At 41.6% G+C, this 18,253-nt stretch overlaps 1 protein-coding gene across 2 annotated transcripts in view; it reads left to right on the top strand.

Annotated features, from left to right (window-relative positions):
- The window catches only part of LOC138597778 (protocadherin-1-like), a 204,717-nt gene that overhangs the window by 103,692 nt on the left and 82,772 nt on the right, over positions 1–18,253 (top strand). For both annotated transcript variants that reach the window (XM_069669288.1, XM_069669289.1), the window contains exon 4: positions 4,739–4,958. In XM_069669288.1, the coding sequence (XP_069525389.1) occupies positions 4,739–4,958 (220 nt within the window). The remainder of the gene's footprint in view (positions 1–4,738; positions 4,959–18,253) is intronic.

The raw sequence follows: 18,253 nt of genomic DNA, 5'->3' as shown, positions 1-18,253 counted from the left end.
ATAAAGAACATGATACTGTACCTCATCATACTTTTAGCTGTCTGTTTAATCTCTGCACACCTCCACTACTGATGATAATACGACCGCATATTCACACGTTTCTCGCTGATGAACTCATTCGGGCTGATAAATGAATCATATTTTCAACATTATGTTTCCACTCACAGCTTTAGCTCTGCAGGCTGACGTTATTGGTCCAAGAAGCTGCCTGACAAATGACGTATTTGAACACTTTTTCCGGCCCTCGTTGTGAAGTGTTGAGAGGTGCAACAGTGCACTGAAACAGACTCGACTGCGAGGTCAGCTAGCACGATGGCGAGGAAAAGAACAGCTCTGTTGCAACAGAGAATTGTTCTGCAATCATGAGCGGGACAACGTTTTACAAACACATGTACAACATGCAGAACAGCAGGAAGACAATGTAGCTAACATGCTCACTTTATCGCCTTTGTAATATTGAACAAAATTATTGCAGATTTGGGGAAGAATAATTTCCATGTTTGCAAACATGTTCTCATCCAGGGCTTCATAGTGGTGGAGTGGTCGGCACTGTTGCCTCACAGCTAGAAGGTTCCTGGTTCGAGTCCCGGTTCAGACGTAGTGGGCCTTTCTGTGTGGAGTCTGCATGTTCTCCCCGTGCATGCGTGGGTTTCCTCGGGGTGCTCCGGCTTCCTCCCACAGTATAAAGACATGCTCGTTGGGTTCATTAGTGACTCTCAAATTGCCCGTAGGTGCAACCTCTAAAGGATGTTGGGGTGTAAAGTTTGGTCACCCCTGTTTGCTTCTTTTAACTGATACCAGCAGCTTTGACTCACCTTATCCTTCTTTATTAAAAATGTGTGGTAGATTTTACTCCAGTTTGTTTCAAATGAGGTCAAAACTTTTTGTTGCATCATCACCCATCAAAATGAACACACGATGAATCTTTAAACTCAGTGACTCCCGATCCTTGAAGCCGTCAGTCTGCAGGTTTTCATCTGTGAAACATCTCCTGCAGCTGCAGAGGAGTGACGTCGAGGCCCGCTGTCTCTGTCAGGTTCAGGTTTCTGGATGTTGGCTGGTCTTTATATTCCTCCCCTCTGATCTGCTCCACTTTCCCATGATGCAACCTGCTGAGATGGCACTTCTATTTCCAGCAAACAAACACACACACACACACACACACACACACACATACAGAGGCAGAAAAGGGGGAGAATAAACAAGGATTTTGCTGCGTGTGCGCGTGTGTGCGTGTGTGTGTGTGTGTGTGTGAGGTGACAGACAGGCAGGAGAGGGATGGAGATGATTTGATCCGCTTCATTTCTCCCTTCATGTATATATAGATGTGATTTATTTCCTAATGCTCACACAGCAAACAGAGCAGAGGAAGCAGATATTAATAACACAATCTGACACACACATATTTAACTGCAAGCTGCTGCAGGGACTCAGGTAGGAGCCGATCTGAAGGTCTGGCAAATGGAAATGTTTGGTATCTGTGTTATTATTTGTGTTGGGAATCCTGCGAGGGGAAAAAAACTGGCGGTTCAACACAGAAAACCACTTCTGTCTTCTTTAAAACCAACAAACTGTTGTGTTTGAGCGTTTCAGCCCGACGTTTCCAAAGCAAACCGCGGCACGGAGGTTTTTTTTATTTGCTTTCCCCTCCTGCAGTCCCAGTAAGACTCGCTAACAGGTGTTTCAGCAGATTTTAAACACGACTTGTCAACGTGAACCAGCTTGTAACGCAGCGTTGATGAATAGACATTTACATGCTTTTCAAACAAGAGCTAAATATAGTAAAAAAAAACAGATGATTGGTTGCTTTGTATCAATAATCAATTAAAATGTGCTGAGTGTGCGTGAATACACAGATTTAAAAACACATATAGCTTACCTGGGTCAAGTTTAAACCAAAATGTGTCCTGCAAATCACAAAGACGAGGCCTAAGGTGAGCATTTATACTTCTGGCAGAAAGTTGAAACCTGCAGATCCTTCACACCAAATGAAGCTTTGCAACTTCGTCACTGTCCCCCCAAAATGTCCCTTAAAAAGTGTCAGAATAAAGCTCCTGACTCATCACAATCAGGCATTTTCAGCTTTTAGTCGAGGCCTCATGACTGCACTTTCTGCAGCAGTAGCTCTGCCTGGGATGCTGAGAGAGTCCCGTAAAATGATCAATAAAAATGTAAAAAACGGAAGATATTTTTCACACTAAGATTACAACCATCCCAGTAGTTTGTGCAACAGCTTATGACGTCCTTATGTTTATCAGATGGGAAAGGCAGCAGTCAGGCGATGTAGCCTATGATACGGTAATGATAAAGTGTGTTTCCGATGGCGATTGGAGGGATGATGGATGGCGATTGGAGGACTTTCACTCGGTAGAGCAGAGGTACTGACAGCTTTAAAGCTACGTGGGTAACGTCACATCTGTAACATAACCCACGTACTTAATTTAGCTAACATAACTATTGGTACTGATTTAACTCAAACTACTTTAAATAATTTTCCTGAATTGGCCGCTACAGTTTCACAAACGTACCCTGGTCTTTGTCCCGTATGAACTTGTATGAATACATGTTTCCTGCCATCAGATGAGGCGCTCATTTAGGGAAAGCTTCTTGGGGTCGCATTAGAGGGCAGAAAAAACAACTTTTGTGCTATAAGTTTAAAAATGTGTTGTTGATACATGTAGCAGTAGTTTCACACCCAGAAACAGACCAAACATCATTCAATTTTTATGGAATTCTGGCACCAACAATTGAATGTCTGCGTCCCAAAGCGATTTACTTATTATAGTATTTCCTTTTTTCCCTCCTCTGTCCATCTGCTACCTTTTTTGTTGTACAAAATGTTTGCTCAAGAAACTTATGATTTTATATCAAGCACTGGTGTTTTAATTGTGTGCTTCATCATCAGACCATCTTCACTTTGATTAGGCTAGCTGGATGTTTGCGTTAGCATCTATAACCGGTAGCAGGGTGCTAAAAGAGCAGCTTCTCGTACTGACTTTACTGATACAAGAGATGGTTTTTAGTGACTGCTGGGTAAAAAGTAGAATCTTTATGGTGTTTTATTCGTTGAGGTTAACAAGGAGGGGGTTACCTGTGTTTTTTATTCTGAAAGGATAATCCAGGAAGCAGAAAAACACTTATAGAGGAGTTATGTTGCCCTGCTTCTGTGGGAAGATCGGAGCCAGAAGATACAAATACATCTATATAGTGAAGGAAAAGTGACGTAACGTATCTCACGTTACATAACACCCCTGCTTTTCTCCCAACACAGAAACACAAATAGTGACCTCCTGAATATTTCCAGTTTTCAGGGATTCGGCTGAGAATAAAGACAGGAAGTGTGAGTGCTGAGAGTCCAGTCATGACTGAGCGTTTGAACGTTTTGGAGAGGAGCCTGTCGCCCGGAGCACACGAGCGGCGTTTGATGCCTCAGCAGCACATTGTGTCCACACAGTTTAAAGGACAGCTCCGGAGAGGTTTCAGTTTGGGCTTTGTCCATCAGAGGGACATAAATTCTGGCTGCACGCTGCAGCATCACAGATATCTCTCACTGCTTTCAATGCAAACAGGATTTTTAGTATCTGACTCTTACAGCAGCCTTTTAATATGAAGATGCAGCATGAAAACCTTGGAAAGAGTTGGTTGCTGGTTTGATTCCCTGCAGAAGGAATGCAATCTCTTAGCTTCTGCAGAAAAGTGTAGATAAAGGCATAAAAAGAGCGTCTGTTTCTGTGTGATGAGCGCCAATCTGCCGAGCCAGGGAGGCTGCTCTTTATCAGCCGGAGCCGGTCAGGTGTGTGTGTGATTGAAATGTTTGACCGTGCATTGTGTGCCTTTGAATGAGGACACAGATTGTTTGGCAGCACTATTTGCACATTGTGTGTGTTTTTCGGTGTGTGTTTGTGTGTGTGTGAGTGGCGTCCAGCATCCCTGCAGCGCTATAGGGAGGCTAATTGTATTTTAATTACAAAACCATCAAACACACGATTCAGACAGCTACGGTCCACCCCCAGAAACACACACACACACACACACACACACACACAGCAAACAGAGCAGAGAGTGTGTGTTCAGCCTGATGCCTCTGTGTGACCCAAACACAGGATGGAGAATTTAACAGGAAATGCACAATAAAGTCTAAAATGTGATGCAGTAAAAACTCTAAGCTCTTATTTTTATGAAATCCACAATCTTCTTTAAACCAAAAGAAGTGGATTTGATGCCTAAACCAAACTGCCAACGTTTCACAACAAAAACCAGCAAGCTTTATTTTGAAAGTCTAACTGGATGTGAGGTATATTTGCATGTTAATCCATCTTTAACCAATTAATTTGGCTCTTAGGTTTGTGGATGTGACGCAGCGTTGCTTGTTGGTCACATGTTCTGTATAGGTCGATGTTCTTACTATTTTTTAAACACAACCAAAGGATTAGATGACTACATCAGATGATTAAGACAAAATTAAGTTCGATCTGTGATTATGACATTAAAGTTGGCTGAGAACACAAAGTGATGTATGTTTTTTAAGACAGTGGTTTATTGTCGATGTGTCTACATGACGTCTTTAAAGCTATTTTTACAGTCTGGGTTCTGCTTTATGTCTTTAATCATTTACTCTTCTTCATCTCCGTCCGATCAAACTGAAACTGATTTTGAATAAAACCTTCTTATATGTTAAATTTAACTTAAAGCATCATTATGAGCTTTAAACTAACCTTCCTCTTTCTCTCTTCCTCAGCTCCCCCACCGCCGAGTGACCTTCTCCACTGCCAATCAGGCGCAGGACCTGCAGGACGCGTCCCAGCACAGCTACTACGACAGCGGCCTGGAGGAGTCGGAGACGCCCAGCTCCAAGTCGTCGTCGGGGCCCCGGATCGGGCCCCTGGCGCTGCCGGAGGACCACTACGAGCGGACCACGCCTGACGGCAGCATCGGCGAGATGGAGCACCCGGAGAACGGTAAGACCAGGTGGAGTTTCCCCTCCCTCTACTCCTCCTCTTTCCACCTCCTCCATCTATCCATCAGCACACACACTCTCAACAAAACCTACCTTTCACACACACCAACCTTGTTTTCATTACCATGTGGCAAAATGCGACGTGTCAGCAGGAACGTCGTTTTTCTAATCAGACTCCCACAATTCCCTGCGCTGTGTATACCTTCGTTAAAGAGGTGTGTGACCTCACAGCAGCACAACACAATCAATATGCAACATAATCAACTCCCACGGCTTAACGAATTAACATCCCAATTATGTAAATCATACTGAGTCCAACCTTCCATCAGCTCCACTTATAGATCCACAGAGGCAGGCTAGCAGGGAGCACGCTAACACAATAAACCCCCTCTTTATTCAGTGGTTAGCATTTTATCAGCCTGTCATCATAATGTTAGCATGTTGATTTTATATGTCTGCTCCTGTTAATCACTTACAGGACAGCAGCTTTAACAACATTCATAATGCTAACAGGCTGTTAGCTGTGGCCTCTGTGAGATGCTAATGAAGCTTCATCAACATAAAGTTTCACTTCTCTAAACACAACACACAATGAAGTGTTTCCAGCTTCACCTTTGTATGTCCTTTTAGCATATTGCTACCATGACTTAGCATATTTTGATATCTAAGATTTACAAACATTACTGTATGTTACAAAAGTTGCAAATGATGCTAACGATGCTACATCATGACACATATTTACAAACTGTCTTAAAACTTGTTTTTTGCTTTGTTTTTGATGCGTTTGAAGCCAGTTTAGCATTGAACAAACTAGCTGCGTTAAACCTTGTTAGCATTTGTTACCATCTCGTAAGCATGAAACATATGAATATTTGGGAAATACAACTTTATTGTTTTCATGATTTATACTTTTAAGTTGATAGCAATGCTGTAACTTAACTCGTATATGGGAAAATAAGTGTATTAGCTCCATCTTGGCTATAGCCCCAGCTGATTATTAGCCTACCATGGTGTTAGCATGTTGACTATTGCGTTTCAGCTTGTTTCAATGTAAAATTGAGTTGTAAAATATCTTAATAATGTCAAACAGAGACAAAGTTTAGCCCATTATTGGTAGTTAGCTGTGTTAGCGCAAACTATGTGCTTCACTTTTGATGCAAATTTAGCAGAAACAAACAGAGTGCAGTCAGATGTACGTGTCGTATTAGGCTGTACACGTTAGCCTGGAATCTTAGCATCAATAGAAACACGTAATTTGAGCAGTAAAAGATGAACTTTATGTTGCTAACAGAGGGACTTTTGTTGTTAGCTTAAGCCTATTAGCATGAGGAGTAGCATCTGACTCTAAACCCAATGAATAATACTGGTTTGGCACTAAATAAGATAGCGAGTACAAAAAGTATTCTGTCACGTCTTCATTAGCACATTTAATTTTCTCTGGTTCTTTAGCATAAAACTGCTGCAAGCTATAATCAGCAAGCTAAAGGCTAATATTCAGGCAGCATATTTAAAAGGCCTTGTTTGAGTTTAAAAACATAAACCCTCATGTTGCTGTTGTTACACGGGCTAAAGAAACATAAATGATGCCTGAGGATGTTAGCGCCTGCACGACACTCATTTCTAAACGGAAAAAGTCCTAACATTTTAAAATGTGTTTTTCTAAAATGTTTTTGGTGACATTTCTGATCTTTTTAAGGCAAACACTTGGTCTGGTGTTGTTGCTAGCTACTATAGACTATAAAGTCTGTTGTGGAATTAGCATACAGTATACACATTATTCTCTGCTTCTCCCAGATACCTTGCACACTGCTTTACACCTACGCTAGAAAAATTAGATAATGATGCACAGTAGCAGTTTATTGTGTCACTTTTAAAGCTCAGTTTCCCCTGCGGCATAAATAAATCACTTCATTTACCTGCTTTCTGGAGCTAAATGATTCATTAGACACACATCTAAAACACTCCGCCGTCTTTTTTTATTGCTAACTTATGTCAGCGTTCATTGTTCTGCTTTGGCTGTTAACGCCTCGTTACCACTTACACCAATTAAGCTAACTGGAGTGAAATAGATGAAACTGGCAAAGAAATAAGAGAGAGAGAGAAAGAGAGAGAGAGAGGTTCAGTTTAAATGTCATCCCTGTCTTCTTCAGTGAGGGCGAGAAGACCAACTCTCTCTCTCTCTCAACCCACAGGTCGTACGTATGCCATCTGTAAACACAATTATTCACAGCTGCTCGCACGCCCACAGGCTACTGCCACCCTGTGTGTGTGTGTGTGTGTGTGTGTGTGAGTGAGATAGCGATAGAGAGCAGGAGAGTGTGTAAGTGGCTCTATCTCCTCGTACACAGTAGAATGAGGTCAGGGTTATGTAGTGTGTGTGTGTGTGTGTGTGTGTGTGTGTGAGGGGATGGTGATGTTGTACAATCTTCCACTTTGATGGTCAAACATGTTTTAGCTGCAGGTATTTTCCCAAGGAAGTGTGTGTGTGTGTGTGTGCGTACTGTAGCAGAGAGGTCAACAGATTACAGCTAGTCTTCTGAGGATTAACACACCACTGCAGATACACTTTACTCTCTCACTCTCCCTCTGCGCGATTCAAAACGTAAACCTTTATTGCTACAAGTAAGTCAAGCATCGCTTCGACAGTTTATCCTAAAAACGTTCTCACTTTTCTTCTTCTTTTGTTTTTTTCTTTCCAGGTGTGAGTCGATTATCCATGAATTTTGTACTCTACCAAACCATATTCAAAGTTAGAGTGATTTTAACCAGCTTTTAGAAATGTTCCAGCTGTGTTGATCGTTCTGCTTTGCTGTAGCAACCAAAACTGTTTTAGCAAGCATTTACTTTTTTTTTTTACAGTTGACTTGATCACCCTGCGCTGTTATGACCAACCAAACCTCATTTAAAATTCACATGATTTTAGGCAGATTTTGAAAACCCTCCAGCTGTGCTTTGATCACTCTGCTCTGTTTTTTCCAACCAAACCTCATTCAAAATACACCTGATTTTTAAAAGAAATCCATTTGTGAGTTGCAGCTGGATCCTTATGCTGCTCTGTGTCCAACCAATCTCCATTTAAAATTTAATTGATTTTTGTCAGAATTTAAAAATGTAACAGCAGTGAGTTGTTGCTGTTTTGTTGTGTCTAACCAAACCCCATTTAGAATTCAACTGACTTTGCAAACATAAAATTCTTTTTTTTTCAGATGAGTTGTTCACCTTACTCCTTACCCCATTCAAAATTGTACTCATTTTAGAACGTGTCCAGCTGTGAGTTTATCTTCAAGCTGTTCTGTGTCTAACCAAACTCCTTAAAATGTAATTGATTTTTGCCAGAGTTAAAAAATGTAACAGTAATAAGTTGCCATGTTTTGTTGAGTCTAACCAAACCCCAATCAAAATTCAAATGATTTAACGCAGCATTTCACTGCTGTGAGCTGATCATTTATTTTTGTTTTCAACCAAACCCCATTCAAAATTCAAATGATTTTTAGCCAGCATTATAACAGTTTTGACATTTGACACTGCAGTCAGTTTATTGTATCCGGTTGTATGTAAGTGCTATGATAAGCAAATCACTGTTCCCAGTTAATACTGAAAATTTAATTACATTTTTTAATTAAAGATGGCTGTTTTTTCTTCTCTTGTTGTTCCACTCCAACTGTGAGCAGTTGGTCATCCTGCTCTGCTTATCAAACCAAACCTCATTTAAAATTTTACTAATTTACGCCAGCATTTTTAAATTTTCAGCTGTGAATTGATCATCCTGTTTCCTGCTGTGTCCAACCAAACCCCATTCACATTTCAACAGATTTTAGTCAACTTTTGTATGAGCACACTCTGGACTCAAAGCAGAGTCGATATGTCGTATGCAGCCGTACGTAATTAAAGTTCAGCATTAAATGGTTAATCAAGCAATAACTGTTGCAATAATTAACACACAGCAGAATATGTTTTTCCTTAACTAGTTTTGAGACTCAGCTCAGTTAGAATCTTCTGTCTCCGGCTCTTTCCTGGTGTTTTCCTCTGCTGCAGACCGAATCAATCAATCAGTTGTGTGACTGATTGTTGATCGGCCAGATCTCAAGTGCTTCAGACAGATTGATGAAGAGCTCGAACACATTATCTAGACTTCTCCTTTAGAATGATTGCACCATTTAATCACAGTTTATTTACTCATAGAAGTAAGATTTGTCTTCAGTTAGTCCAATTAGATTTAATCTATTATCATCTGGCCTATGTATTATTCATTTCTTTATTTTAAAGTTGGATAAAAATACAGTCCATCTGAATTAAATGGTCTCATATTGTGCTCATATCTCAGTTAGAGTGTGGAGCCTGGACGGAAGTTATTTTGATTCTATTTGTGGACATTTGTGGAAATGCATTTGCACTTAAATAACACGTGGTCAGGATGGAGTGGTTTTTAGTTTGATCTTAATGCATCTTGGTTGCTTTTCCACCTGCTTTTATAGGTGGATTATCCACTTATATATAGTAATATAATCTGGATGTAATCCAGAGATAATCTGGATGCTCAGGACATGTGACACTGCGCTCACTTGGTTCGCAGTTGCTCCATTTACATCCCTGATAAAAAAGATGTCTACATGCAGGAGGTCACGTTTTTCTCAGGAACAGTTGCTGCAAAGGCTTCACACTAAACCGTCTTTTGTACATTCATAAGATATTCATGTTATCTTTTCACAGGCGCGTGCTACAACTTATCACTCCACCATCAAGTGTTAGATAAGGAGGAGCAGGAATGTGAGCTGCAACTGTAAACACAGGTCGATGACATTTTACTGAACTTTAAAATGGATTCTAAACTACATTTCCAAGTAAAGGAGCCATTTTTAAGATATTTGAATGTCTTTAACTTCAAAATAAAAGCCCGGCTGTGTGTTTCGACCTAGTACCGAGTCCAAACATTCTCTTATACACTCTTTTTAAAGCTTGTGTTTCTCTTGTTGTAAACAACACTGTTAACTCTTCCAGACTTCTTGTCTGTGCCTGTCGGCTCCAAATCCATAGGCTCCATCTGAAGACTATTTTAAACAAAAAATACATAAAAACACAATATTTACCTAAAGGAAGAAAAGGTTATTCCACGGAATAAAAAAGCATTTCACAAGAACAAACCAGAGAACAACACAGAGTATCTTATACAGTATGTTTCCCATACAATAATTATAATCATACACTTACAGTGATAATATATAATTATGTTATATTATACCTCTCGAGTCGATCTGACAAACACCATCTTGCTGCCCAAACTACCCCATAGAGCAGAAAATGTGGATTAATCCGCCACTGAAAATAGTCCCCATCAAATGCCGTGTTTCTTCCTGTTTGATAAACGTCAAATAAAACTACACTGTCCAGCTCTTGAAGGAAAGTTTGTAATCTTCTTTAACAGCATGAAACTGTATTTCTGAGAGCTGTTTTTACAGAAAAAGAAAGAAAATTTATGACTGGGGACTAATGGGCTTGATTATGAGCGATACACAGACACAGGAAGTCGCACACGCAGACTAAAACGTTGTTTTGGGTCATTTCATTCAATTTGTCAGCCATCAGAAAAACACAAGCTTTAATGTTGAGAAGAAGGGAATGTTCCGGGGTATTTTTGCCACATTTGATTGTAACACTCAGCTCATCCTGCCTCTGCCCCGCTGAGCCCAAACTGCCCACACAGACAACACAAACATGTTTTCTGTGGTTTGTTCTGCAGAGAGCTGAGAGCAGAGACGAAGCTCGATGTGGTGAGATCTCTATCATTTCACTTCTCCTCCTCTTCCTCCGTTTTTTTCATCCGGCTCTCTGTCCTGTAAATGGTTGGATAATGGACGTTAATCCCATCAGCCTCGTCTTCACTCTGCTAATGCACCCACTTCCTGTTTGTGATGGACGGATTGGAAAGAGGAGGAAAAAACCAAACAGAGAGTGAAGAACAGAGGAGGGAGGGAGGGGAGGAGGATTGTGGGATTTGATTGCATGTGTGTGTTTGTGGTGAGAGATGGATGGAGAGAAAGTTAGAGAGAGGAAAGAAGGAAGAAGTGAAGGAGAGTAGGAGAGGATCTGCTTCCTGACACTGATGGTTGCAGGATAATGAGCTGATTTATGATGTGTACGAGTGTGTGCACGTGTGTGTGCATAGTGCGCTCCTATCCCTAGCTAAAACCACATGCAAACATACTGTATTTTGGTACACACACACACACACACACACACACACACACACACACACACACACACACATGAAACCTCTTTAGCAGCTGATTGCATCAGTCTGAGAGCCGTAGTAATCGCTGCACACACACACACACACACACACACACACACTCAGAGGCAGAGGTTTTCTATCTCAGCTCTTAATCAGCCACCAGTTTGATTTCCAGATAAAACTGTAAAAACAGAAAATGTTGAGTATGCAGGATGACATCGAGCTGCAGTTATACGTCTGCTAACACGTGTGTTGTGTGTTACAACAAGCCTGAACTCAAAGGCAGATCAAATATAAACTAAGTGTCGTCTTCTCCTGACGATATGTTAGAGAAATATGTGGACTGTGAGATGCCAGATGCAGATAAATGCAGCTGCACTCATTGTCAGATTTATAACGCCTTGCATAAGCATTGGTTCTGTTTCATAAATCTCAATTATTCTGAAATTGAGAACATGTGCACAAGTGTGATTTCCACTCCCACAGATAGACAGAGGGTGTTGTCAAACCTTCAGTTAGTCTGCTCTGTTTCTAATCAGTGGATGTGTTTCCTGTTAGTCTGGTTTCTTTAGAAACATTTAAGTGAGCAAAAATGCAACACTATAAACAAGTTAGATGTCTTCTGTCACAGATAAAAATGGCTTTATTAATCTGCCTATGAAGAAGGCTAGAAGGCATAGAAGATCTATTTTGTATGATTCTTGTATTTAAACTTTACATCTGGACAACAGACCATCGTCTTTGTCCGACAAATTTAAGGCCTTCTTTGTCCAGTGGTGCCAGTACAAACATATTTGCCTCTGTCCCTGAGTCAGAGCTATGGCTAACTGCTTGCAACTGTTGTACCTCCTAGTCTGCACCCAGCATGCAAAGCACACCTGAATACAGCAAACTTTTAGCTAAAGCTTGAGAACACCTTGTAGTTGTGTCAGATCGACGTTTGATTACAGCTTATTTTGATCCGTGAATAAACATATCTCCTAAACGAATCATACCAAAGATGGAAATCAAGCCAGAATCAGTTTGTCAGTTTGCATCAGGTGTTCTCATCAGCATCTCGGAGTAGCTGAGGGTTTTAAGGACATTAGAGGAGTAAATCAGATGTTCCTCAGGGCAATGCCCTTGGTCTAGGGCTCATTGGGGGTTATTGGACGTATCAAGGAACTGTCAAAGGGGCACTAAGGATGTTGTAGTTGTCACTGTGCGAGTTTTATACTTCCAAAAGAGGTTTTAGGAGTTCTTAAATTCCAGGGTTCCTAGAGAAGCTGCATCGGAGAAGTACAGGTAAGGTTGGAAGAGTGACTGAGGGGTCCAAGGTAAGCCGAGAGGTTGTCAGAGGTTACTGGGGATGTTCTGAGAGTTTCTGAAGTGCCTTCCCTTCATTGTCATTGAAATGGTTCTTGAGGTCAGCAGGGAGGTTCTTTGGGCCTTAGACGAGGCCATGTGCCACTGGAGAGGCTCTAGGGTTCATTGACGAGGCTTTAAGATTCCTTTGGGAGATTTTACAGTCCCAAAAACAGTTCCTGTGAAGTTACATGAGTCATTGAGGTGAATTCAGTGTTGACTGAGGATTTGTCATTAGCCGTAGGGTTCCTATATGAGGTTTTATGGTGCCAGAATCAGTTCCTGTGAAGGTTAGAATCCAATCAAACCAGCCTGAACAAAGCAGGTTTGAAACGTTAACAAACTCATCCTTACCGACAATGTACACGTCACTCATTCGCTCCTTCTTTCATTTAAGAAAGGATGTCAAAAACAAAGTGCAATGACATCAAGTCAAATAGACAAGATCCTTCAAGAACATCCTTTATTGCAGAAGTGTTTGTGCAGGGCCATTACACAAAGCTGAGCTTTGTGATGTCACACAAAGCGTCAATCGATACCTCAATACAATGACCGAGGAATTCAGCACAAGATGTACCTGTGAACTTTCATTGCCAGAGATTCTGAACTCCAGCAAGGATTTAAGTTCGTGCTTACGCAGTTCATGAAAGTACATGACACGGGAAAATGGCGTCACACTGTAAAAAGAAATGTGAAATGAAAAGGTATCTTTAATATATCCGGTCCAGATTAGAAGTGTAAAGCATTTAGGTAAGTGAGACCCTGAATAAACTTTAACCATTTTAACTTAGAGATATAACTCAGCTTCCTGTGAGAGGTTGTAAATTAAAAGTTATTCGATGGATATATAGTTGTTGCATCAGCACGTTGAAAGTTTGTGGTTTTCAGAAGATGTGTGCAAATCAGACTCACAGAGGATGAGAAAATGTGTGAATTTGAAAGATAGGACAGGAAGTAAAGGGAGAGAAAAGGGTAGAAAAAAGACGTATAGAGACTTGACTTTGATGTGGAATTGATAAGATAGTTTTACTTTAAAGATGGAGAGGGAAATAGAAAAAAGAGGAGGCGAGTAGAGGAGGTCATGTGTTTTCCTCAGTGAAGCGTATCGCCTCAATCTGTCTCCTGCTCTCCTACAAGAGGCCTCCGCTCTCTGACTCCTCTTTCTCCTCCTCAGGGATCCACAATCCTTTCTTTTTCCAACCCTCATCTCTCTTCCTCCTCCGTCATCCCCCCTTCTCCTCCTCCTCTCTCCAGTGGGTGATGATGGGGGGCCAGCAGTTCTCCTCCAGCCTGTCAGAAACTCTCAGGACAAAACTGTATTCTCTTGAAACTTTCACACACATTATTTTTAGGTTTTTCTTGAACTTGTGAAGCCTTTACATTCGCAGGTTCAGACATTTTCAGCAGCACTCGATGTTCAGCAGCTTCCAGCAGTTCTCAAGCAAAAATAAAGTCTCCATGTTCCATATTAATGAAGCACAGAGCCGTCCAAAATTACTTTATCACATTCAGGATTATATTGAGAAAGCTCAAAAGGCCACTGAGCAAGTTCCTCGGTGGGTTGCGGATGTTTTCTTGAGGAAGTACTCGGATGTTTGGAAGAGGTCCTACGGGTCAAAGGGTCACTGATAGTTCAAGAAGTGAAGTTGTAGGAGTTGGTGAATAGTTTCTACTGTTCCTTGAGGAGGTCCAAGTGGTAATAAGGGAGATACGAGAAGTCAGTGTTGAGGTCCAAGGGTCATTTAGGAGGTTTCAGGGTTCATTGAGTTGGTTTCAGGGCTCACTGAGGTTTGATGGAGTGAAATTGAGCTTTAAGGGTTTCCCAAAAAGTTCAGTTCTTCAGGAGGTACCACGGCTCAGTGAGCGGGATAAGGGAGTCAGTGAGGATGAACCAGAAGGCAGTCGGGTAGCGTAATGTTTTTATTGGTTCTTTAGGAGGTTCAGTGAGTAAGTCAGACATTTGTTAAGGATGTTGAGGGTTCAGCGAAGGTCCCAGGGGTAATTTAGGAGATTTAGCAGATTTAATCAGCACAACCAGAGAGTCAGAGAGGATGTTCCAGAGGTTATTGAAAGAGTTGAACAGGCGTTTTTAAGGATCTCCTATTACCTAAGCGTATTCCTTGGTTCTTCCAGGTGATTCCAAGGATCACTGACATGTTTGCATCAGGTGTTTACACCTAGGAGTAACTTTGAGGGTTTTTTGACGACATTAGAGGAGTAATTCAGACATTGCTCGGGCCAATGGTCTAGGAGGTTCCTGGTATTTGTGGAAAGGTACTTAAAAGGCTGTGAGAGTTTCATAGTTCCAGAAGAGGTCTTTGGGATTCCTTTGGGTGATTCCAGAGTTCATAGAGCAGCTCCAAAGAGGAAATACAGATGAGGTTCTCAGAAAGACAGAGGACTCCAAGTTAAACCAACAGGTTACTGACGATGTTCTGATTACCCTTCTCTTCATCTGCATTCAAAAGGTTCCATTGAAGAGGCTCTAGGGTTAATTGGCAAGGTTGTAGGATTCCTACAAGAGGTTTTATGGTTCCAGAAACAGTTCCCAAGAAGGTTATATGAGTCAGAGAGGAGGATTCAGTACTCATGGAGAAAATTCTTGGGGTCTTAGAAGAGGCCATGGGTCATTTGAGAGGTGCTAAATTTAAATCACAAGGCTCTAGGTTTCCTGTAGGAGGTTTTTATTGTCAAACACAGTTCTTGAGGAGGATTCGGTTGTGATAGAGTAGGTTCTTGTTGTCAGCGAGGTGCTTCCAGTGGTCTAAGATGAAGCCATGAGCCATTGAAGAGGTTATATATTTAATTGGGAAGGTTCTAGGATTGTTTGAGAAGGTTTCATGGCATCAAAAACTTCCTGGGAAGGTTACGTGTGAGGTGGGTTCAGTGTTGATTGAGGAAGTTTCCTTTGGGAGGTTTTTATTGTCCTAGAAACAGTTCTTGAGGAGGATTCAATGGTCATGGCGGAGGTTCTTGCGGTCATCTGGGAGTTTCCAGGGGTGTAAGATGAAGCCATGAGTGATTGAAGAGGTCAAGGGTAATTGGCATGGTTCTAGGAGTGCTTTAGGGGGTCATTTGGGTGGATTCAGTGGTCAAGGAGAAAGTTCTTGGGGTCAATAGGGGTTCCAGGGGCTTTCGATGAAGCCATTGGTCTTTTCAGAATCAGGATCAGAGTCAGAAATACTTTATTAATCCTGAGGGGGGGGGGTTAATTGGCAAGGTCCCAGAAGCCAAGCAGGGGAATGAAGCAGGAGGTTGTTGTGGTGTAGGCACATAATTCACATGTTTCACAGTTCTATGATAAGGTTCTCAGTGTTCTATGAGACAGACCTCTGTGGATACATTATTAATGCACAAAGCACAACAGGCAGTTCATTTCCTGTTTTGGTCACTGCTTACTTTGCAAAAACCCCATTTACTGACTAATCATGGAGGGAAGCATGTGTTGGACACACACTCACATACACACACTCTCACTTCATGCACACTCTCATTAGAGCCTGCAGTGTTACACCACTTCATGCTGAGGAAAGAGGCTAAGTGTTCAAAGCCTTTCTGGGCTGAACAACACACACACACACACACACACACACACACTCACAGTGTTACATAATGATGTAAGCAGCGGTCCATAGTTTTGGAAGTGGGACACTCGCTGAGAGACGGTCTGACGAAACCACAGTCCTGAGGATGTGTGTGTATGTATAGCTTTTTGAGTGTGTGTTTGTTAGTAGGTTCTTAAGTGTGTGTGCTTGTGTGTATGTGTGTATATATCTGCTCCTCATTAGCTAGTAGATAAAAGGAGTGTGTGGAGCGATAGAAGAGGTGATTCCTCCCTGTGGAACCATACCTCCCTCTCTGTTTATTATTTGTATCGCTGGATGTGTGGTGTGTGTGTGTGTGTGCGTGTGTGTGTGAGAGTGTGTGTGATGTCAAGAAGCTTTATAGTAACAGGCGGCGTTCTTTGGATGCCCTCTCTCGTCCCCGGGGAGAGGGAGAGAGAGAGAGAGAGAGGGAGGTGGATTTATTTTTCCAGGTCTGTTGTTTATTTGAGCTTATCTGTGGTGGCCGCTGTACACTACAGAAGGAGGAGTGTGTGTGTGTGTGTGTGTGTGTGTGTGTGTGTGTGTGTGTTTGTATTTGGCAGTGGCTGTAAATCGGAGCTGGGCCAGCATTCGACTGATGTACAACAGTGAGGATGCTGTGAACTGCCGCACACACACTGTGGTGTCCGTGATTGGATTGTTTTGCTGGTGTTGTAGTGAGATACAGAGAGTGTGTTCTTCTGTCAAACTCAGACCTGCCAGAGTTCCTCGTGGAGGTCCCAGGTGTCAGTGAGTCCCAGGGTTCTTTCCAGGTGAAATAAAAGTTAAGCGCTCAATAAGAACATCACAACGGCTCTAGGAGTCACTTGGACATTCCAAGGATTTGTTCAAACATTACAGGGAGCTCTTGGGAAGTACATGTGCTCAATGACATATCAAAGTTAAAGAGCACACTTAAAGGTTCTAGGTGTGATTAAGAGTGCAATGGTTCATCGTTAAATTCAGGGGGCCAATGAGATGTATTGGGGGGGTTCTAGCACCAGGTGTAACATAAGAGTTACTGGGAGTCACTTTAAGGTTTTAATAGTCATTAATAATATTGCAGGTGTTTTTGGGGTCACTGGGTGTTGTCCAAACATTCCAGGAATCTTTCAGGAAATTCCTGGGACTCCTGAGGAAAGTTTGAAGTTCAGTTTAAGGATGAAACGCAACACCGTTTTGGGAATGTTTTAAAATACCCCTTAAACTACTTCTAGAATATTCCAGGTGTTATTTCCAATAGAAGGAAAAGGGACACTTTCAGGAGTGCATGAAAAATTTAGGGGGTTCAAAGAATCACCTAAAGGACAATGGTGTCTCAAGAAGCACCTGGGCTTTCTCCAGAGTTTCCTGGTGTTACTTGGTAATGGTAATGCAGAAAGGATTAGTGGGTTTTCAGAAGGTTCAAGATCAAATTTGAAATGTTTCAGTCGGCTTAAATGGGTGAAAGGTCACTGAAGAGGTTTTAGGGGGATACAGAAGTTGTAAAGGTGCAGAAGAAGTCACTTAGAGGTTTCTGAGGGTATTCACTGACATTTAAGAAATGGTCAGGAGGGAGGAAGTGTTTCCTTAAAAGGTTTAATTGTAATATCCTTGTCCGATCATCCCCTTCTTTGAGGCAGTTTGATAAACAGACCGTTTCGAGGTTTCACATAGACTGATGTATGCATCTTTTAGAAAGCCCAGGACTATCGGAAGAGGTTTCCAGGGTAATTAAGGAAGGTCGCTAAGTTACTGAGGAAGGTTTAATTGCCTTTAAAGGAATACCAGAACAAACTTGACAGTGCAAGGGTCATTCAGAAGGTTAAGAGCTTCCAGAGAAGGTCAAGGAGGAAGTTTAGGGGTCAACAAGTGTCTTTGAGGTGGATCCAGAGCCAACAGTCATTGGGAAAGCTCCAGGGACCATTGTGAACATTTAGGATTCAGAACGACCGTTCTTCATAAATTCAGTGGATCTTTTGAAATGTAGAAGAGGTGAAGGGCTACCTGCTGATTCTACCTGTTATCATTTCCATTTGAGAGCAAGATAACTGTCGTGAGAATCATTTGAATGTTCATGAAAGCACCATGAATCACCTCAACACTCATGACTTCAGAATGAATAAGATGCCGTTCCATCTCACATTATAATTACAATTA

This window comes from Semicossyphus pulcher, unplaced genomic scaffold (genome assembly GCF_022749685.1).
Source record: "Semicossyphus pulcher isolate SPU_LCO1_2020_fin unplaced genomic scaffold, fSemPul1.0.p SCAF_2, whole genome shotgun sequence".
Taxonomy (NCBI): domain Eukaryota; kingdom Metazoa; phylum Chordata; class Actinopteri; order Labriformes; family Labridae; genus Semicossyphus; species Semicossyphus pulcher.
The sequence above is the reverse complement of the archived record's forward strand: the minus strand, read 5'-3'. Positions and strand labels throughout refer to the sequence as shown.